This window comes from Oreochromis aureus, linkage group 8 (assembly GCF_013358895.1).
Source record: "Oreochromis aureus strain Israel breed Guangdong linkage group 8, ZZ_aureus, whole genome shotgun sequence".
Taxonomy (NCBI): Eukaryota; Metazoa; Chordata; class Actinopteri; order Cichliformes; family Cichlidae; genus Oreochromis; species Oreochromis aureus.
This window is the reverse complement of record NC_052949.1, coordinates 13,185,805-13,208,525: the sequence shown is the minus strand read 5'-3', so window position 1 is coordinate 13,208,525 and position 22,721 is coordinate 13,185,805. Positions and strand designations below refer to the sequence as shown.

At 38.7% G+C, this 22,721-nt stretch overlaps 2 protein-coding genes across 4 annotated transcripts in view; both read right to left on the bottom strand.

Annotated features, from left to right (window-relative positions):
• The window catches only part of LOC116327463 (disks large homolog 5-like), a 31,420-nt gene extending 20,213 nt beyond the window's left edge, over positions 1-11,207 (bottom strand). The window contains exons 1-5 of one of the 3 annotated variants that reach the window (XM_039616450.1): positions 10,429-11,207; positions 4,374-4,442; positions 3,616-3,784; positions 3,130-3,273; positions 316-499 (exon numbers count right to left, since the gene is read on the bottom strand). In XM_039616450.1, the coding sequence (XP_039472384.1) occupies positions 316-499; positions 3,130-3,273; positions 3,616-3,784; positions 4,374-4,442; positions 10,429-10,726 (864 nt within the window). In that variant the 5' untranslated portion in view covers positions 10,727-11,207. The remainder of the gene's footprint in view (positions 1-315; positions 500-3,129; positions 3,274-3,615; positions 3,785-4,373; positions 4,443-10,428) is intronic. The other 2 variants (XM_039616451.1, XM_031749052.2) reach the window with 2 other exon arrangements.
• Positions 11,208-15,035: 3,828 nt separating this feature from the next.
• Positions 15,036-22,387, bottom strand: anxa11b (annexin A11b). Its single transcript, XM_031749025.2, has 15 exons — positions 22,233-22,387; positions 19,787-20,153; positions 19,663-19,700; positions 19,349-19,492; positions 19,106-19,193; positions 18,880-18,974; positions 18,683-18,796; positions 18,426-18,516; positions 18,106-18,185; positions 17,922-17,978; positions 17,743-17,836; positions 17,518-17,613; positions 16,499-16,557; positions 16,273-16,395; positions 15,036-16,185 (listed from the first exon to the last, which is right to left on the bottom strand). The coding sequence occupies exons 2-15, from the start codon at positions 20,142-20,144 to the stop codon at positions 16,126-16,128; spliced, it is 1,497 nt and encodes a 498-aa protein (XP_031604885.1). The 5' UTR covers positions 20,145-20,153; positions 22,233-22,387; the 3' UTR covers positions 15,036-16,125.
• Between the last annotated feature and the right edge of the window lie 334 nt (positions 22,388-22,721).

The window sequence follows — 22,721 nt, the reverse complement described above, 5'->3', positions numbered from 1 at the left end:
CAGGTCAAGTCATTTTTGTAATCTGAAAGAATGTTTTGATGGATGGAGACATGGAGAGGACAGAGCTTGTCTGACCCCATTTGTCTGAACAACGTTGTCCTTTTGGACATAATGGTCACCGAGACAAGAACAAATTAATGTCCATCTCAAATGTCAAGATCCAACTGATTTTACGTCAGCGGCCAGCTAGAGATGGAAAGGGGTGTCTGCAAGTGTCTAGATAGTATAAACCCATTTATGTTTTTGTCTCTGTATGTTGTTTGTGTCCCATTTTTAAGCATGAATGGTGACAGAACTGAAAAACTACACAGGCACCTGCTGGTGTAGCATCTTCATATCAGCCACTTCCCTCTGATCATCATCGTGCAGCCTCCTGAGCTCCTCGCAGGCCTGCTTCACATGGTTGTGCTCCCTGACCAGCTGGATGTTGTCCTGTCTCAGCACCTCCAGCTCCTCTTTCAGCTGGTTGTGCTCGCTCACCAGACGGCTGTGCAGTGTACTGTGGAGATAGCAGAATGGGTACAATCGAACCATGCTATCTCCATCTACTGTGTCTCTGGCAACATATGTTCAGCTAATAAATCATAAATATAAGAATATATATAAAATTTTTAGCTGAACTTGTACAACTCCCCAGAATCCTGTAAATGTCTTCCAAGCATCATATGAAAGATAATATTTGAACATTTGTTTACTCATTAGATATAGTCTAATACACAAAACACTATCAAAACACATACACTGTCTTGTCATTTGGATGGCACCAATTAGCCACAGCGTAGGATGAAGAAAGTAAGTTAATACTTGAATTTAGTAGCTGAAAGCAGCTTCTTAAATAGCAAAAACATCTGAAATGTTTGCTGTAGCTGGTTATGAAACCTGCACAAGATGAAGAAACATTTTTAACCAGTCTCCATACACAAGCATTTCAGCTTAAAACTTCAGGGACACCTTAACTAAAGAGCCCTCTTTCAGTCATGTCACTGCAGCTCTGCCGATTTATGGTCAGGACTCTAGCTTGGCCACTGGGACATGATTTACTTGTTGTTGATTTGCTTTAGGCCATTGTTTTGCTGAATCACCGAAACTCTTACAAACTTCAGGTCGTAAACTGCTGCCTTGACATTCTCCTGGAACAATTTCTCGGTCCAGTTTCAAAGTAAACTGCATAAATTAATGATTGCAATGTATATTAGCCCTGAAGCAGTACAGCAGTCCCTAACTATGACGCTTCTTCTGCCATGCCTTACTGCTGGTCTACAGATATTCTCACAGAAGTACGCACCATCTTTTGCAAACTTAAGATTCTTTTGTTTTTTATGATTCTTTTTAAAAATTATTCTCCTTTTTGTCTTCTTCCATTGATACATCATGTTGATGAGATTTGTGTGGGTGCTTTCCACTTCCTCTTGTGTTCTTTGCCCTCTTCTTTCAGGATTTCATTACATATTGTTCTGCTGGTGTCATCTTTCCAGGACAATCACGTCAGTCTTATCTCCTCAACTGGAACACCCAACTCGAAGCAGGTTTTGAACTAGCCAGCACAACAGTTTGTATACTTTTTCCAGCTTGCTCTATGTGTGTGTATATATATATATATATATATATATATATATATATATATATATATATATATATATATATATATATATATATATATATATATATATATATATATATATATATATATATATATATATATATATATATATATATATATATAACTGGTATATTAGTTTAGTCAGATTGTATTTAATTGTAAAGGCTTCACAAATCTTTTGTTGCAACTAGAAATGATTAAATGCTGCAGTTTGTGGTCATACTAATCATTTCAGCACGACATAAAAATGAAATTACACAAGGTGCACAAAGTACCCTGTGTTGACATAATTTCACATTCACAAACTGGTTTTTTTTTTGTGTGTGTGAACTTTCACAGATGGCTTTACTGTGTTCTACCTACAGGCAATTAAGAATCACTAATTAACCTAATCCTGTTCTTGTACTGTGGGAGGAAGCCGGAGTACCCGGAGAGAACCCATGCAAACATGAGAGAACATGCCCTTCAGACAGGAGGTGGAGTCGAACTCAAGACCTTCTTGCTAAGAGCCAACAGTGCTAACCATCACACCACTGTGCTGTTACTAAAAACAATTAATTAATTCCTTTAAAGCCACAGGCCTGTTGTGGTCTTCCTGTCACTATATTAATATTAATAAAAAAAAAAAAAAAAAAAAAAAAAAAAAAACACCTCTTATGTAACAAAGCTTTAACTAGAAATTTTCTAAAACATGAATCACTAATAGTAATTATGAAGAATTTTAATTAGTCCTAAGAGTTAATGCTTATGTGTTTAGCAACTTACTAACATAAGTACAATATACAACTGCTAGACATGCATGTGATTTTCCATTGACAAAACATGCTGCTTAGAGTGAATGGTTGAGTACAGAGGCAGAGAGGACATTGATAAATAAAGACTCTCTCTGATGTGCAAACAGGGCCCAAAAGTACAGGCTTAAACACGGACATAATCCTTCATCTGTCTGTTTGCATTGGGGGCCAGATGTTGGTTCCCTACACTTCAGAGGCTGTATGGCATCATTAAAAATCATACAAATGGACTAGCCTTCCCTTCATGTCAACTCGGTACAGCTTATTTCACCAGACACCAAATGCTCCATTCGCAGCATTATGCTCACGGCACAGATGCTGTGCCGCATACACAGGATTCACATACTGATTACAGAGCATGCTTATGGTAAACTCTTTACAAAAGGGTAATACTTAGAGCATATTTTAGTCTCTTCCCTCAACCTTTGGCCAGAAATGTATGATTTGCCCTGCTATGAAATAATACAAATAGTTTTTCCCCCTCAAACAATCCCAAAGATTAAGTCAAATTGAAGAAGACCTGCTCGGATTTTTATAGCTTAACTGAGATTTTGAACTGATATAAAGGCTTCATCCCTATCACTCTTGCAAAAATAAAATCTGTTCTATGCAATCTGCTGTGAATATGTGAGGAAGAACAGAATACTGGCTAAAAATGTTGCAGGCTGAGCATGAACGCATACAGCACAAATGCACCGGCTGTTAAAAAATTTACAAAGTCCCCTTTCCACTTACTGGTAGAAGTCTGCTTTCTTCACAGCCTCCTCGCACCTCTTCAGGGTGGTGCTATGCTGGTTCTGCAGGGATTGCAGGTCTGCCATTGCCTTCATACACTGCAGCTTCAGACGCTCATAGTCATGACCTGCTTTTGCATTCGGTCTATTTCACAGAGTAGGAAATAGGGAAACAAACTTGTAACGCATCAAAAACCAAGTTCTGAGATGCCACATGGGACAATGTGAGAGCTTTAAGTGAGATAAACATGCAAACTTTGTACTTTTGGGAGCATAAGGAAAGAGAGAAAGTTCAACTGTATCCTCAACTCTAAAACAAAACAAGCACAAGTTTACATCAAATAGCTCTTGCTTTTTTTGGCAGGGCTTTTAAATGCTCAAGAATGCAAAATACCTCTATCTAAAGAGTGCAGGTAGAAACAAGATCGCTCTGCTTTTCTGCAACTGTATTGGGAAAACCGGCAGTAGAATGAGACTATAACACTACCTGCAGTCATCGAAGGTGGTTCCAGGTGAAGAGAGGGCGAGACGTTTGCGTAGTTCATCCCTTTCACGTGTCACCTGTCTCAACTGGAACAGAACGGTCTCCATTTTCTCACTCACTTGGTGGCTGTCCATGTGGGCAGGTGGAGGGGAGGACGCTTGAGCAGGCGTACCTGTGTGAGTCAGCATGTCACTGGTGGCTTGTGCCGATCGCAAAGTTCAAATGATGTGAGTGATAGGGTTCAGTGCAGTTTTATTTATGTCAGCTAGAGTGTATAGCTATACTTCAGTAAAAATGTAGTTTATCTTCATCTGAGCTGCAAACTTGGGTAAAGAAATAAATTACAAACATTGACCATTATTTTATTTAATCTAGATAATCGTGCTTACATTTTTTAGCCAAAGTCACTTAAATATTGTCTTTCATCATTGATCTACTCATTCATTCACTTTTGAATATACCACAGAAATACACATAGTGATAAAGACTGGTTCAGCTTCAATAGCACAGACCAATCCTCTCTTTTAGTCATTCTCCCTAAGAGAATGACTAGAGTAGAGACAGATTTCTCTCTCGTGTGTGTATTTTTAAATCCTTGTCACATCTGTGTAATCACTTGCATGTGCTTAGAGTCTATACAGTTAGAAGCCGGCTGGTTCCTCAGAACAACTGTTTTTTTCCTTTTTTCCCCTCTTTTCCAAAGAAGATTTTTGGACCCATCTTTACCTTAAATCGTTAGTCATCATGAGTACCACACTCACCTAAGCTGCTGAGAGAGCTGCTGCTTTCTGAGTCCGATGGCATGGTGGACAAGACGCTGTAAGTGGACCCTGCAGCATGAACAGAAACATTAAAGTCAGGTCTAAGCGTACTCGACCGTGTCTGCTTTATGGTCAGATGATCATCTCCAGCATTGTATGGTACATCAAGGCAGTGCAGCTTGGGTTACATTCGGGAGCCTTTACTGAAAAAAGCCAGCTGGAGGAATAATAAGGTGGGACTTTCCCCAACTTGGGATGACGGGCCTGTGGGCTGACAGAGTGTAGCTAATTACCAGTTGGGCAGGGAGCTTGAATACATACTAGCCAGGGCCCCAAAGAGGCTGCAGCCTTAGAGCTTCTCCTTTTATCTCCTCTGACAACATCACACAGTCCCCCCTTGTGAAAGGCCCTCTTTTATAGCCTACAGTGATTCATAATTAACGTTACAGAAAGGAAGCTTTATGTACACCACTGAACAATATGAAGGAGATGATGTTATTTCACACACCAATGTAAAAGTAATTCTTCAGTAGAATTTAAAAGAGAAAAGTATTTAAAAGGGAAATAACTGATGCAAACTGTGTGTGTCACGATCTACAAGAGTGTGCAGTTTTCACAACAGATTCAGAAATACAGTGAAGAAACAATTAGCTTTCGACAACAACAGAGAAACAAATTGTTACACAAATGGTCAAGTCAATTAGAAATGTTGTAATTAAGTTACTATCTGGTCTGTCACATTTTCTAAGAAAACAAAAAAACAAAAAACAAAAGATGTACCAATATATTGACAGTGTTGACTGCCTTCAGTAATAAGATAAGATACCATTTATCAGTGGGAGTGGCCAATATTTATCTGCTACAGCACATCATGTTTTCACTACCAGCAGTTCAAAAGCAGTGAGATGAAGAACTGGTACACTTTTAAAAATGAAAACATTTTGATTCGACAAAAAAGATCAACTGTTTTAAATTGCACAAAAGGAGAAAAAAATGTATTGGCATAAACCAATTTGTTATTTTAAAGACTGATGTGAAACCAGTACTACACAGGGTCTATAACCCTAGAAACCAAAAAAAAAAGGTCCATCATCATTTGCTAAAGTTTGATTGCAGGTTGATTTCATCAAATCTGTTTTGTCAAGCCAACAGCCCAAATTTAGGGACTGTAATTATTGTTTCACCTGCAAAAGACATCGGTTTGGGCAGTTTGCTGGTCTGGAAAATTCAGGTCTATGTTAACAATACCACAATCTTCCCAGAAGTGGACTTTCCAGCAAATTTAACCCAAGGTTAGACTGTGCAATGCTGAGCTACATCTCCGACTCTACAGGCCTCGGTTAGCATGTTAAATGCTCAAGTTTATGACAGTATATTTGGATAAAGAGGGAAAAACTATGCTAATAGGGATCTGTATTAGAATGTAAACATATGAAAATCAGCCAATAAATATTAATCTTTAGCTAGAAATTGTCCTATCCTTCACAAAGCACACATTGATAAAATATCAGAGGGTACTGACTGTATAAATTACAGTAAAGTAAAACAAGGAATTTGGCATCAGGTTTTTTTTCCCATTGACTACATTTTGTTAATCAAGTTGTTTCAAACATGGTTGTTTATCCTCTACAAGAAGGATTTTCAGAAAATTAGAATTTTATTGATGCCTGACTGCACACTGCTTGATCAAACAGCCAGCAGTGCACCTTTCCTGAGATCTTACTGCGCTGCTGTGGAGTGACCAGCTTATAGTTCAGTTACATCAGCAGCTTCCACTCCCGATGTAAAGTCTAGTGTAGACTTGGAGCATGACAAACGATTCTATTTACCCACGTCCCATTACTCTAAATCAATCCCTGACTGGCCGTGTTCCCACTAACTAAATGAGTTGAGACTATGAGGAGCCCAGCTAACATGGCTCAACCCTCTATTTCCCAGTGAAGGACAAAAAAAAGAAAGAAAGAAAAAAGGAGAGACCGATCTCTCTTTGAGCTCTCTTTGTTCTCACTCTAGCTTAAGTTTCCCATGACTCTGAGCAGAGAGTGCCTCAATAGGCAAGGTGCACAATGTCATAACTCACTTACTTTTCTGCTCTGTGGAAGTCATGTGACCTGTGGTCTGACCCTGACCACTTAAGTATTTCATTTAGGTTGATCTCTTAGTTACAGTCACAGCCACTTGATCATCTGTACACAATTTTATGGTATAAGAAGACCACTTCTCAAGAACAAATGGAAAGTGGGAAGACTGTCTTTAGTAGGAGTTTACTCTCAACTTGAACATTTCTTTTAAACGTGAGAACAGGCGCTCCAACGTAAAGTGCTGATCTTAAATCACATCTGGTACTATGTGCCACTGACAATAAATGAAAGATATTCTGAATGCTACCCTTTCCATTAAAAAGTGATGCATTTTTCTACTTGCATCTTAAAGCTCTAACTTAAATATCATTGTATGTAATGAGTAATTAATTGACGAAAGGGGGGAGATTACTTTCTAAGCAATAGATCAGAGTGTTGTCCATCAACACTGAATTTTAGAAAAACCATAAAATACAGCTTTTAATGAGTGACATAATTCAGGCCCTTGTTTGTCAGCAGAAGGGTTAAGTTGGGCTTACTTATTTACCCCAGTATCATAGCTATGCTACAGTCTTAAAATATAGCACTAAAAGCACCGGTTTTAATGTTATAGTCCCTCTACTTTGTTCAGTATCCCAGTAAGCCCACCAAGTATTTGACCTGATTTTAAAATGTTACCAGTAAACAAAAGAGAAAAAAAAAAAAAAAACTTGTGTAATGGTCATCATCTTACCAAAGCCAACAACACATCCTCAAACAATACACAATATATTAATGAAGTAAAAATTAGACTTTTTATCTAAATTCCCTTCATATCAGTGGAGTTTCTCATAACTAAATTGTTCACACTCTATTCTAACATAAACTCAGACATTAAACTTTCACCATGAAAACTCAGAGCTCCTCTGCATGCATGAACACAGATCATTATCACTCTGTCCAAACAGCATTTCAGTTGATTTAATACTTTGTAAACAAACTTTTAACTGGACAAATAAATTAGCATTCAACTTTTAAAAAAAATTCTGTCGGTAGCAAAGCAACAGCAGAAATTTTACGTGATCCCACTTAACCCCATCTCTGGAGATGCATGTAAAAGACTTGGAAAGAAATTATTTGAAATACCACAATATGCATTTATGATGGAACTGCAACGATGATATATGTCCCAGTGTAGAAGCTATTCTAATTAAAGTAGAAGTCTGCTACATGAGATGTTAGAAGACTGAAAAGCATGTCGAACACAGACATCGGTTTTCTTCCACAGTCTACTTGTATAAATAAGTACACTCTGATATGTACTGTGGTATAAAGTTAATGAGTCACCGATTCTGCAATAACTACCCTCTGTGTCAACAGTTCAAAACCACTGGAGACAACTAGATTCTCTTCTTTCCGCCTAATAAAATCTAGAACGAAACCAAGAAATCGAGCTACCTAACAATCGTTAATCTCTAACTGCAAAACACCTGCTCTTGTTTTGCAGTGACAAAGCAAAACTTCCCATGATACACACCCTTATAATGTGCAGCCATTGTGTTATTCTTCCTTAAGAAACGATGAGAACAATCTAAACAGAAAGGTCTCCGCTGACAAGCCTTAGAGCTATAGTTATATGAAACTACAAAGTATCTTTATTTTTAAAAAAAACAAACAAATAAAAAAAAAACAAAAAACAAATAAGCCCTCGGCAATACACACCCTGCTCAGTACTATAGGCATCATATTTACATCATGTGGAACTTTTTGTAGGTCAGTGAAAGGATATATTTAGCATTCATGTTTTTAGCATTTGAGCAGGCAGGGTTTACCAACAAAGCTGTGACTCATTAATATTACATCAAAGGGTCATCTGGCTCTCATATTCTTTTAGGTGACTTGTGAATTACTGCGTCTGGCTGCTGATGGTGCATATTATGTAAAAACATAGGTTGCTTTTCTCTGGAAAGGCCCGTCTTTTGGCCACGCAGTGGAGGAACCTGTCTGCCCAGTAGCAGAAGACAGCTCAGCCCATTTGTGTCCCGTGTGACTACCAACAGGGATTTGCACACTACTATGACTAGCCCAGAACATGCTCATGTACAAAGCTCTTTGGAACCACAGAGCTTATCGGTACTCAGTTCTAGACCCAGTGCACAATTGTGAAATGCAGCGCAAAAATGAAAATGCTCAGAAAACTGAACAGAAGTCTCCAGCTTGGGTTCTCTTATGAATTATGCCAAAATAATGCATAATTAACACCTGGTAGCTAACTGTGTATGACACGATAGCAAACAAGAAAGCAACTGGATGGATTTTCCTTTTTTTGTTTGTTTGTTTGCTTGTTTTTCAAATGCCAAAGTGCAACAGAAGTGCTGAGTAAGGGCCATATGTCAGAGTGCATGCATTATGCCATTGCATAAGATGTCAGGTAAAGTCCTGAGAATACATCATTATTGTTTCAGCATACAAAGAATGCAATAAGATTTATGATAAACACAAAAAAGAGAGTATATCTATAGTTTGTGGATTTATCTGTGAATAAAATCACATGCATGTAGTTATCCCTTAGTTGGAAAAAGGGTGATTATCCACATAGAAAACAGAACTATTACAAAGTTATTATAAACTAATCTGTGATTTGTGCCATTATATGACCATATTATCTCAGAGGCTTATCCTTATTTCAAGATATATTTAGTAACCATTAGATAAACTTAAGGGTTAAATAATAAGGGTCGAAGGTGGAACCCGCAATACCTTAGAACATTAAATGTTGTGTAAGACGCAGTTTTAGTTCAACTCTTAAGACAAGCCAGCGGGCGATAAATTAATGGATCCTGAGCAGGCAGTGTGAATATTCTCTAAAAGGTGTATCTGATCACTGATAAGTAAAAGAGTTTTGAGACCCTGTGTTTCTGGTAAGGGTTAAAATTTACTCTATCATCCAGCTAATTCAGAAGAATAACTGCATCTGAGGCTTAGGTTGAGATGTTTAAGAATATCAAGACAGTACATCCCCAAATCCCAGTGTTGCAGTAGCTTGCAGTGGTAAATAATCATTCTGGTCTGGTCTTATACGTGTATCAAATCCAAAAGTCCCAATCCATCCATAACGTTTAAATAAACCTGCCACTAAACCAGACGAACTGAATCAATCAGAAACTCCTTGCCAGGGGTCATACTTCTGAAATAATTTCAGTTCCACAAGCACTATACCGTTACACTATACAGTATCGTGTTAGTAGTAACACTATACTATACTGACAAATCCATAGAGAAACTGTAATTTTCTGTACATCTGCCGTGGAGTATTACAGTAATAGTTTGTTGCTCCCCTTTAAGTTGCAACATTGTACCGACAGTACAATTAGTTATTTGAAAAGGTAATTTACTTACTGGTGCTGACATAGATCTTAGTTGTAGTTAGTTTCACACCAAAGACAAATCAAACTGATGTCCTTTATTCTCCAGTTTATATTCCCCTCGAGTGAGTCATTGCAGAGTGCGCACTAAAACGCATTTGATTCATCTCTCATTCGTTTGACTTTGACAGTGGGTTATTGATTCCCACACACAGTCAGTCCCTCCCTACGTTGATTGAGTCTTTTTAGGTCCATTAAATGCTTTCACAAAAAAGCTAGCAGGCTGTACTTTTGGTGACATGCTAAATGAAACAAGCACAGTAGTGAGAGTGTAAATAGGCATCAGGTCACATGATTGTTCACTGCAGCTCTCTCTGCCCAAAGGAAAAGTCATGCCCTTCATCAAGTTGTCATATGGTCAATAGCCATAATGTTTGTTAGATCATGCTCAGGAGAGGATCGAAAACAGGTTGGATCATAACTAAAATCAAAGCCAATGGCCCTCCGAACATACAGTTTCACTGTATTTTAGATAAAGCACTAACTTCTGACACGTCCCCCTTCTTCATAAACATTATACTCTTATAACAATTTAATTAGGAGGTCGTTAACACTTTAATTGTTTCTCACCACTCGTATGATCCACTGGTCCAATGCCATCCAGCAATAAAGATTGCAGGTGAGGATGCGTCGTCTCCAGAGCAGTGCAAAACTCTGCGAAATGGTCCCCGTCTTTACTCATTAGTAGCTTCAGCAGAAGGTCCACTTTTTCCGAGTTGGAGGTGCAGTTGTGCTCCAGCTCGTAGCGCTCTGGCTGGCTGAGGGTCCCGCAGTGAGCCAACGCGTCCACAACTCTGTCCGCATCTGTTATTGACTCCACCAAGTTCTGGTAACATTTCTCCAACAACTCTTTATGCTTGGGCTCCATCTCCTCTCCCTCTCCGCTTCGCTCCTCCGCTGTTTACCTAACCAGCTCGGGACAAACCCAGCCTTTTAATCTTTCTGGTAGTCAACTTAACTTCGGGCTACTGCCGTGACTCTGCGAAACTACCCCGCTCGACCCAGTCAGGACGGTTTTCAAGCCGAATTGAAGGATACACAAGAAGTAGCCATATTTGTTGCCCAAGGCTGTTGACTGCATGAAGATGACAACACATTTTCCCAACCGCCGCTCTCTATCCTTTTCGGAAAAATGACGCCTCTGCCTCTTTAAGCTCCGCTTTGCCTGCGCTACGGAAACAACCTCGGCGTCAAATCAAGTTCTTTAGTCATGTTGAAAAGTGTGGAAACTCTCCAGGAGCGCTCTCAGTCAGACTACAAACTCCGCCATGTCTCACCGTTCGTGCAGCTGTAACCCTGTGCCAATCATATTTCCGTGCAATGGACATTTAAGGTAAACGTGGGCGGGGCTTTTTTTTAGACGCACCTGGCTTCCCGCCGCTATAATTACTGCTGTAATTATTACCACAACTTATGTAATACTGGTTCTGCGCTTTTTGTGTGAGTTAGTTATGTGGAAGGTATTCAAGAAAGCCAATAAAAACACACTAAAACAATACTGACAGGCTTGTTTGCACTCACAAGTATTTTTTTTTTTAGCTGAGGAGGATTTAATTTTCAGTATTCAGTATTTTTACTCCTGTGTTGTTAAGAAAGAAAAAAAGAAAGTGTTTGAAAACTTTATTTTAAAGAAAAAATGCGTGGTACTTCACTTTTTGTATAACTACTTTGTTGGAATACTAGCAGGCTGGTGTAGACTTTAACTGCTGATCATGCTGTGGTAGTACATGCACAGTGTAGTGGAATAACCAAGGTCTTCCCTGAAAAAGCCCACAGTGGCAGTAGGGCAGCAAAACCTGCACAGATTTGCAAGTAACTCCTATCATGTGCACTTATGCACACCCATACCATGGAAGATGCTGGCTTTTGTGTTGCTACAAATCTTTGTATTGGTCACTCCTTTACATGTTATCCATAATATTTAAAAATGTAAAGAGTTAAAAATCTAGTTTAGATATTTTTTCTTTGTGGATGCAATGAAGAACTACGTTTACTAAGAATGAGACGTATTTTTGAACCAATGACGTGCTTTCAGTCTGTTTTAAATACAGCGCTGTTCAAGGGTCATTCAGTGTTGGCTTTTGACCTTTCTTGTAGCTCATTATGTACTGGAGACTTCCTGAATTACTTCCCCTAGTGTTTTCTGATGTGATTGATGATATTGGAGACCTCATAGTTAAATTAATAAGTCACCTTTATAATCTACAAAGTTGCAATATCAGGTATTTAGCTTAATTTTCTGCTATATAGAGATCTATATAGCAGTGATTATATGACAAAGTGTTGCTATTAAATTATTAGCTGAGCGCAGGGTAAGCATTTATTCTTTTCCAGCTTTAGGTGAACAATTTCCTCATCCACCCAGTGGCTTCATAAAGTGTTATATATCAAGTCTAGAAATAACAGAATCAACCTTAAACATTTCCAGAGTGTAATCGTATTAAGTGAAGTATATAAACTGTTTAAAACCTTAGTTGGGAAGCTTTGATGACTCTTTCAGCATCCTTTGCAAAAGATAACATGAGGTTCTCAGTGTCTAATGAAATTTGTCTTCATAGGTGACAAAAAGTCAGAGATATTTCTGTGACTGGTGGTTCCTTAACCCTCTTGTGCAGCAAGAAGAATATGAAGGGTGATAAAATAAAAAATATGTATATTCTGTTGAACAAGATCATTTTTCACTTCTCAGTTTTCCTGGTGAAATAGTGTTTCTGGCCTACAAATGTACTTTCGGTGAAACAGTCTTTGTTTAAACTGATCACAGGTCATCTCTACAGTAAAGCCTACTGACGAAAGGGTGTGCACTGCTCTAAAATCACAAAATTACCAGATGATCTTCTCCTCCAAATGTTCTTATTATTATTTATTCTAATGATAATTACTAACTGGCTGAAGGTTTTAATAAAAAATAACTATATGCCAATACACACATTGAATTAGATACGGTGGATGACACTTATTATGACTTTGTTGTACATTTTATAACAGTTTATGATATGTCTATACTATCACATCCAGTCATACCATGTAATACAGTGCATCACTCTCCAAAACACAGCTAATGATTAGGTAGCAATTTTATAGATGCAAAGTCAAACACATTTAACACTTAAGCAGTTTTAAATGTAAATATTACTACATTACAAATCAGGCATCGCTTGACTTCTTCTTAAAGCCCAGTATGCTCAGTAAATCCCACACATACATTCTGGGCATCTGAATAGGCTATTATTTGATTACAAGGGAAATCCAGCAGCTCTTATTTCATGATTTGATCTCTCTTTTTTGTGAGGAGATTATACCTCCAGATTGTAGTTGCCTGTTTCTCATCTGGATTGTCCCCTGACACAACTGCCCCGCTCTGCGAGCTTTATTCTGCTCCACATAATCCATCAGGTCTCAAAGGAGGGAGACGTCACAAAAAGATCCTTACGAAAACTAAATTGTTTAGAATCAGACAGCAATATAATCTGTAAGATTATATGTCCATATCTATATGTGTTCACAGCTAAACTGGAGATGTGTGGAAATCTACTTAAAGTTTGTTTATGATAATTGCTAGTACTCTGTAACGTAGAGCTGGAGCGTATTCCCTTTATGAGGATTTTCACTCTTAGCTAGAGCTTGCTAAAGCTTAACGTGGTACACAGTGTGCCTATACATTTCCCCTCTTAAATTCGAAACAGCTTTAACAATTATGTAACAACTGCACTAATTTCTTTCCCTTGCAGTGAAATCTATTCACCGCTCACTGAGAAAACAAGTTGCAATGTTTAGGAATTATGTAAATTCCTAAAAGCATCAAACAGATTCAAAACACTGGACTCTTGCTTTTAAAATTAAGTGGGACCAATTTATAGAGTTGTGCGCTGTCTTCTGGTATATTGCTCCTCCTGACACACAAATAAAAGCATACGGTTGGACAGGATTTATTTTCTCACTCTGTCAAAAATCAGAGGAAAAGCCTCAAGCCCCACAGGCTGCCACTCTGCATGTTGGATAGTGATACTGCTACATCTCATTGTGTTGTTCATCTAATCCTCGTGTTTGTAATTTGCTTATATGCACTCATGAAGTTTAAAGCAGGATTAGGTCCCTGGCAACCAAATGTCACTTAGCTGCACAATCCTCACTGGATGGCTGGAGAAAATCCACTGCAAATAAAAAAAAAAGCTCAATACTTACTTATACTGATTGTCTATATGAAAGTATTAAAAGGCTGGTGATGAAGTGCAGATTTACCGCATATGAAATAAACCTTTATTGAGACCTTTATTTTGTGATATTACAAGTTTTGAGAAATCTTCAAATTTCATTACAAGTAATTTAAGAAAAACAGCCCCAGGCTAAGGCCTAGTTCAGGCTGCTCTTCACAGCTATAGCACCTTCCACTTGGCCCAGTGACGTGGACAGATGTCTTTGTATCCACTATGCCATCACATCCACAAGTTAATAATTAAAGCACTTTGTCTAGAAATCAGGATCACGGAAGTGTTCGGTTTTTCCTCTTAAAGTAAAAGCGAGCCAAATGGGAGCCCTCCTCTCTCCCCCGTGTGATTTCACTTTGACCTATATCTTTCACGAGATATCAGTGCAAAGTCTTAGCTAGAGAGAAAATACACAAATGCAAACATTAAATATTTATCATTCTTTGTCCTCAGGTTGGTGGACTGTTTTCATTTTGGGTGTATATGAAAAGTTAGAAAGTGTACAAGAAGCGAGGTTCGGAAAGAAGCCATTTGTCTCACGAACACATCCCCTCTGAGGCCGCACTTCAAGGCCACTGAACACAACAGAAAGATGACTTTAGGACACCCGTGTCTCCAATATGGATACTATTTATAGCCTTGAGAAAAGCTCTATGAAGCTCCGCTCCATATCACTCGAGCTTCAAAGCACACCTGAATGTTTTTCTCTCCCCTTCTCAGATTATACAGCAAACACGCACGCACAAACAGAACTTATGTAAGCCACATTATTCACACCTTTTGACAAGAGGCTGCGGCTCATGATGCTCAGAGGTGGAGGGGGCTTACCCACTCGCTGTAATACAGACCTAGGTAGTGCAAATGAGACTGGTTTTGACATGCAAATCGCTTATTGTGCATCGGCTTACAGCACAAAATCCACACGCAGTCATTTTTCATGCAAAACACACAATCCCATTTCACAAAGAAAATGTGCCAAATTTTTTTTATTGAAGTGACAAGTGGTTGTTTTACCTTTTGTTTTTCTTAAGGCATCCACTGAATTTGACAATTATTATGTTACAAAGCGAAGTAGTTAGTGCAGGAAATACTCAGTTGAAAGCAAAAGTCAGTTCAGGCAGATCAATTCTACAGAGGTGAGATAGTTTGTATGAACCAAGAGCCCTCTACTGGCAGTAAAGCACACAAATCAGCAAAGGACACTGTGGAAAGACTACATAAACAAAATATTGAGAAACAGAGTGTGGATAACTTCCTGTGTGGATAACTAAGATTATCGAATGTTAAATAATCACGTAGGTCCACAGGCTTACTCGAACGGCACAATATGATCTGTCCTTAGGCTTTGGCGTTTCAGCACTGAGGGAAAGGCAAATAAATGTTGATTGGCGATAAGCTAATTTGCATAGACTTGGAAGCAATAGTTAAATTTCAGTTAACTAAAACAAACACCCATTACAGAAGAGATGCAATTAATATTTCTTACATTCAGAAAATAACTGATTGATTGGGATATGATCATATGCATATACAATAATAACATATACCTTTGTAAGTAGGTACACACAGCTGAGATGCTTGGCAATACATTCACAAAGCACTGTACTAAATATTTCTTTCTATATGGATTGCATAAATTAGTCACATGGCACACTAGCGCTTTTTCAGATCTTACTTTCTTTTTACTTTGTGAAGTTCTACTGTTACCCCAAAATAGGTTTCCTACAAACTAAAGTACAGTTTAAATATTATTGTGTAATATAGTCATTGCAGTAATTTAGTTAATTTCAGGCACACACACATTTTGTTGGCTACCACTTGACCTTTTGTGTAAAAAGAATAATATTAATGCACCTTTAAAATATGAATAAATGCAATACAGTAGCAAAAACTATGTAATTTAAGAGAATAAAAAATATATATGTTGATTTGATGTAATAATCAGAAAAATGGCACTAAATGCATGCATCACACGGGATATAAGGTCATATAACATTGTTTCAGTGTGGATGTATATGATGTCCTTTTGAGACACGCTCCTTTGGAGTCTTAGTGCTTTTTAGTCACTACCTCCACACAGCTTCAACAGCAGCTTCTTGTAATCCCCAGAGGTATCACCCTGAGAAATGCAGAGAAAATGCATCACATAACAAGCACACAGTGATTAAGTTTTGATCGTCAAAATGACACGAACAGTGGGACTTACTGAGATGTCAGTGTACAGTGATTTTCCGTAGGTCTTCAGATACTCCTGCCTGATGTCCAACATATCTACCTCGGAGCGGGACACCATGATACGGATGAGGGTTGTGTCCTTTGTCCCTGCTCCCTGTGAGCACAATGTAATACCTCGTTTATGCCTTCGCTTTTCTCCCTTCGCAAAATCAGAGCAGTAAACTAATTATCAGAGGGATGACAGACAACAGATGTACCTTCATGGCCTTGTTGAGCCTCTCGGCAAAGTAAGCGGGGGTGTTCTTGATGCACTTCACTGAGAAAAGTCAAATGAAAGATAAATAAAGGAGCAGAGAATGCTGTTAGTCGCTGTAATTGTACACATAAACCAAGAAGACATAGCACGCTTAAAAAGAAAAGACCATGAAAATTGAATGGATGGAACATGAGACACTTCTGTACATATTTAGTTTATATTGTGTCTGCCAATAAAGTTGTGTAACTGACCCAATTTGTGGTTTTGCTAGCTCAGTTATTTTTAATGAATGCAGGAACTATTGTCACAAGCTAATTTCTACATTCAGAATATTGCATATTCCCAAAATGTACTTAATGATTTTCTGTGTAAATAACATAACACGGACCAATCGGGCGTTGTATAAATGGTCCAGGCTGGTGATCGTGGTGTAAGGCTTTGGAGGACGTTTTCTTGGCAGACTTTGGGCTCCACAGTACCAACCGAGCACTGTTTAAATGTTGCAATGTGTCAGGTCTGTCAAGTCTAACCTGGTGTAGATCCCTGACGTATGCCTACCTAGAAATGAAAGTGCATGTTGTAGATGCTACGTACATTTAACACAAAAGTACAAACTACGCTTTACTTCACTTGTGAGCTTGCTTGGTTAGCTTATGGTGCCAATCAACACTTTCAACACTTATGATGAAAGTCACCAGTGAATGAGGGTGTCGTATCCTCTTCCTCAGTTTAAGTCTTTACCTCATCTACCTTTAATATACAGCTAGAAAATCAGTTTCAAATTTTAAAATCCCTCATAAAAACAAATGTGTAGTCTTCAGTCTGTCTTGCCACCATTTGCTTTCAATCATGTATTTAGGTCAAACAGCTGCCTGTATTGCACCTGCATAGCATTTCCAGGAAAGTCTTGCAAAACAACCCCAACCAGTGGCTTTAATATATACTTAAAGCTTTTGCATGTCTTTGGAAAGTTGCTTCAGTTTGGTCCGGGCTTGGAAAAAAGAGATCCAAAGAACGTACCCACAGCCACCATTCCAGACTCAAGATTTCCAGACATTTCTCTGCAGATGCTCTTCTCAATGTCCTTCCCGCACATATGCTGGTACTCCTGAAAGACTATTCAAAGACAAGATACACAAGCATGACAGTTACAATGTCACTCTTTAAAGGTTTAAAAGCATATCTGCTAAAGTGATTCTAGTTATGACACTGAAAACAAAGTAGTAAACTTCCTGAGCTACACACCTGCCCTAAGGTGAGGCTTGCTGCGAGCACACAGGATGGCATTAAACTGAGACTCATCAGTTCCCACCTTATTTTCTCCTGCAGCGTACAGTTTCTGAGGAAAGAAGGAGAAGGATAATTATGGCTTGCAATTGCTTTCAGAGAGCGTTGAGGACATGAAGCCATCTTTAAGCCAGTACCTGAGCATCCTGTTTGGCCAAAGAGATGTCAACATTTGGCCTTTCATCACGATTTCCCTAGAGAGAATAGAAGGAAGTGGTATTGAGAGTAGAAAAACATTATGTGGCACAGTGCAGAAGTAAAGTCAGTACTTCACTTTATGAGAAAGCTCTTTGTAAGTCCAGCAAAATGTGCTGATGCTACCTGACAGAGAGACACCAGGAGTCTGCGAAAGTGTCCAGATGTGTCGCTGCTGATAGAATCCTCCAGGCTCTTCCCGTACTCTGAAAGGAAGGAGGGGCTTTTTAGGAAAATATATTCATTTCCATAATATTTGCATAAGACATTTCAGACACTGACTTTTTCAGAATTCATTATCCACCTGTTGATCAAATAAACCTGTTCAGCTTAAAGCAAAATATACCCTTATATTAATATATTAAAAAAATAAAAAAAACTGGTCTTAATAATGTCTTCCAACAAGAATTTGAATAAAAAGTAGAAAAGCCAACATCAAAACTCACCAGCTTTGTAGATTCTGGTAATTTCCTGAATCTCTGAATTGGAGCGTGATGACAAAATCTCAATGAGACAAGCCTCATCAGTTCCCGCACCCTAAAACAATTACAGAAAAGCTTTAGAGAATGCGATCAACATTAATTTGTAGCCAGCCATTTCACATTCACTTATTTTCCTAATGCACGATGAGCAATATATTGTGGTTTGGGCAGGAAAACCAAAACTGAAACCATTTACTGAGACAACCGCATGAGCTTCCAACCTTTATGGCTTCTCTGAGTTCAGATGCATCAAAGTGTGCAGGAGTCTTCAGCATGGCAAGAACCAGATTTTCAAAGTTTCCAGTTAGCTCAGACTTCAGATCCTTGGTTAAATCCTGAGCAGAAAAACAGAAACATCTGAGTGCAAAGTCAGCTAAGATAAAACTGTCACGAAAAGCATTATTATTTATGAAAGTACCTTCCCATAAGTAGTTTTATAGGCTGCTACCAGTGGAACCCTCTGCTTGTTTGAACGATTTCCCAGAAGTTCAATAATGGCATTTTCATCGGTGCCTGTCGAGATTTTATTCTGTTAGAATCAATTTATGATGTGTAAAAGGAGAAAGAGCAAATGAACTGCTAATGGATGTAAAACAATATTATATCTGATGGGTTTAGCATACTCAAATGCACATTTTACTGACCAAAACCCTTCATTGCCTTTCGAAGAACTTCAACATCCTTCAGTGGATCAGCCCCTGGAAAGTCTTTAATAGAACCCCTGTACCCTGTCTAAAAGGCATAAGAAATAATAAAAAACATATATAAATAAATTATACATATATCTGACATGATCAAATTCAACACAGTAACAAGTTTGTTTTCTGGGGATGCTGCAGTAATTCTATTTTTGTTAAATACCACAGCATACAAGTGGCACATCTTACAGGTATGGCAGGGGCCTGAGGGTTGGAGGGACCCCCACTTCCATATCCAGGCATTGAAGGGTTGGTGGCAGGTGCTCCTGGGTAACTTGGCATGGGTTGACCTGGGGAAGGGCCTCCTGGATAACCCTGCGGAGCTCCTCCTGGCTGCAAATGAAGGACAGCTAAGTACACGGTGACAAATGCATATTAAACAAATAAGGTAGGAATGGTAAAGATAAGGAAACTCAAGCAAATGAGATTTAGCCTGAGCCAGTCCATATGGTATTACCGAGTTGACACGTAAGAGGTGAAGAGTGAGATAAGAATTTACATACCGCTCCATAGCCACCTGGTGCTGCACCCCAGCCTCCACCTGCAAAGAAAATATTGGCTTAAACAATGAATCTCTCTTAGTACCTCACAAATGTAATCTGTCATGCTTTCTTCTTGGGGCCTCACCTGCTGCAGGCATGGATGGATAGCCTCCTGCTCCAGGCTGTGCAGGGTATCCACCAGCTTGGGGAGGGAAGCCTCCAGCTGGAGCAGGGTAACCACCCCCCTGTGGTGGATAACCCCCTGCTGCTGGTGGATAACCGCCTGCTTGGGGTGGGTATCCGCCTGCCTGTGGGGGGAAGCCTCCTCCTGCAGGCGGGTAACCACCTGCTGCTGGTGGGTAGCCACCTGCTGCAGGAGGGTAGCCACCTGCTGCTGGTGGGTAGCCACCTGCTTGGGGAGGATATGCCCCTGGTTGAGGCGGGTAGCCTCCCGCCTGTGGTGGGTATCCTCCAGACTGAGGAGGGTATCCTGGGTAGCTCATCTTCAGAACCTGTAGGTGAAATAAAGCTGGAGACTATCACTGTGTACATATTTGTTTTTTATGTAAAACTTTTTCAGGAATTTGTGTTTTTGTCTAAAGAATGCTTACTGAATGGGCTCGTTAAATCTCATATAGAGCAGAAACAAAACAAACATTTTCCCCAAGACAATAAGAAATTCTTTAAATGTCTCTCACCACTTTCACTGACCAGTATCTCTGTCATGTGATAATGACATTTGAATGTGTTCACTGTTTACAAAACTCTGCAACTTTTCCTTCCCCATTCTCAGAAAACACTATAATATAAACCCTCAATAATGCAAACAAGCAAGAGTTGCCAAATCTTAATAAGTAATAATGTTATTTGGAAAAAGCAGATTAGAAAACAAGGAAAGGGTCACCTGCTAAGTGAAAGGTGGATGGTTTGATACCTGAATCTTATAGTCTGCGTGTCAAAGAAATTCGAAACAGAACAAATTTTGTTCAGAGCAAAAGATAATTAACTGCTAGGAAATATGCAAAGCAAGCTTTCTGTAACTTCAAAACTGTCACTGTGCATACTAGCAAGAAAAGATTCTGGGTTTGTGTTTGTGAAGTGAAACTATCAAACAGTTTGAGTGTGAAGTTGAAGCATTGGGCAGACAGCTCAAAAAGACGTCCAAAGATATGATTTTCATGAAGTATAAGAAAGATGAAGATGTTTGAATTTCAATGAATGTACCTATTTATTAATTTGTTATTCATGTTGTTCATATTTTGCAATCAAAATTGAAAGTATTGGAGGTCTTTAATGTGTAGCTTATAAAATGATGGAGCTGCAACATTTTGTGTTTCACATAGTCAATCAATTCTGTGTAATTAGGAATGTATTAATGTTTGTCACTGATGTTTATATTAATAAGGAAACTGGAAAAATAGTAATAGCTAACTTCTGGAGAAAGGTGATTTTAAACAAGCGTGCACTTCTTCCCACCCCTTCCGGATATGTAAACTAAACAAACAAACAATACAGTAGTGTATTTACTTTATTTCTGCTCGTGTTTTTTATTCTATTTTTTCGTAAATGATTTTTTGCTTAAAGTTTACATGTTTGAAAAAAAATTTGGTTTCGGTAGAAGACAGCTCTTCCTTAAAAAGGCACGCATGTGTATTTTGCAAAAGAATTGCGTAAACACAACTTAAAAAGTTAACGAAAGCGAATTGAACGTAAAATACTATTTGTCGAAATTACTGATTGTAGTTTGAACAGAAAGACCAAGGGTGTGTTACAAATGAGTTCTTGGAAAACATTTGGTTGCTGACACTCCCTCTTGCTTTTCAGGTTTTATTTTCTTAGTATTTTGAAACAATGGGGCACTCGTAGTAAATACCACCAGTAGACACTGAAGTAACAGAAAACATACATAAGCAGGGGGAAATCGCATAAATTACTACAGTAATTAAACACAACTAACTGCTGTATCACTGTATGTGTAGTTCACGTTTCGCACTGTAACAGCTAAACTGATTTTGAAAGTTGAAAGGGTTTTTTTTAACGTCAAAAAGCAGTAAAACCAAAGTCCTCACACTATCTCAAGTCTGCGTGAGAGCATCACAGGCCTGCATTTTCTCAACTAACCAGCTATGCTTTTACTGTTCAATAATAAACGCATAATAATAAAAACCTTGACCCGTTTGTGATGGTAAGAAGCATAAAGTGATTTGCTCTGACGCAGAAGAGCAGAAACAACCCAGCGGTCCGTTAACGTTACACAATACTTTCAAACTGAGTTACTGCTTTAGCATGTAGCATTCGGCCTGAGCACTGATAAACATTTATTTTAATTCCTTACATACATTTTACAAGCGCCAGCGTGCCGCTGTCACTTCCGTAAAGCAGAAAGTTAATTGCTAGTTTCTATCTGGTAACGTCACCATTAAACGGCTGTTTGTTTGATCAGGCGACGCTAATCGGAACAAAAATAAGCCAACAGCTAAAATGAGCCGCTAAATTTCTGCAAGTTCCTCGCTGTAGTTTACTTGCAACGTAAAGAAAGATTTATTTTAAAGATACTGCAATGGAAGAAACTAAATATTAGAGTTACTTACTTGGCAGATGCGGGCGTCAGATCAGGAAGAGCCAGGCAGAGAGTCAGGGCTGAATGTGGGTGGGTCCTAGTTTCCGTGCTAGCAGTAATAACCTTTGCTTGTTGTTAGCGCTGGAGATAGACCACTGTTGACTCAGAGGGCTGTGATGTGTCATTCTCTCCACACTGAGCACTGGAATATTGTTTGGCTTTAATTGATTAAAGTTGTTTCCATACTGGGACAAAAACCAAAAGATGTTTTTCAAATTAATAAGAAAACACTGAAAGTGTTTTACAATGAATGTACCCCCGTCCCCACACACACATACACACACATACACACTCCCCCCATGAAACCTGTATATCTATGCGAACAGGGGATTTCTGTGTATGTACTGTAAATGCCCCAAACTTCCACATCACACTTTTTCACTTGTTTAAATTCTATTTTCATGTCGCTGGGCCACATGACTTCTTTTATAATACAAATAAAAAAAAAAAAAAAAAAAAA

What these genes read in the sequence shown, in the direction of transcription:
- anxa11b (XM_031749025.2), bottom strand. Translation starts at nt 20,144, where the DNA reads ATGAGCTACCCAGGATACCCTCCTCAGTCTGGAGGATACCCACCACAG. An exon ending in AACTCAGAGAAGCCATAAAG is followed by an intron (nt 18,517 to 18,682) that starts GTTGGAAGCTCA and finishes TAATTGTTTTAG; the next exon opens with GGTGCGGGAACTGATGAGGC. An exon ending in TCCTGGTGTCTCTCTGTCAG is followed by an intron (nt 17,979 to 18,105) that starts GTAGCATCAGCA and finishes TATTCTCTCTAG; the next exon opens with GGAAATCGTGATGAAAGGCC.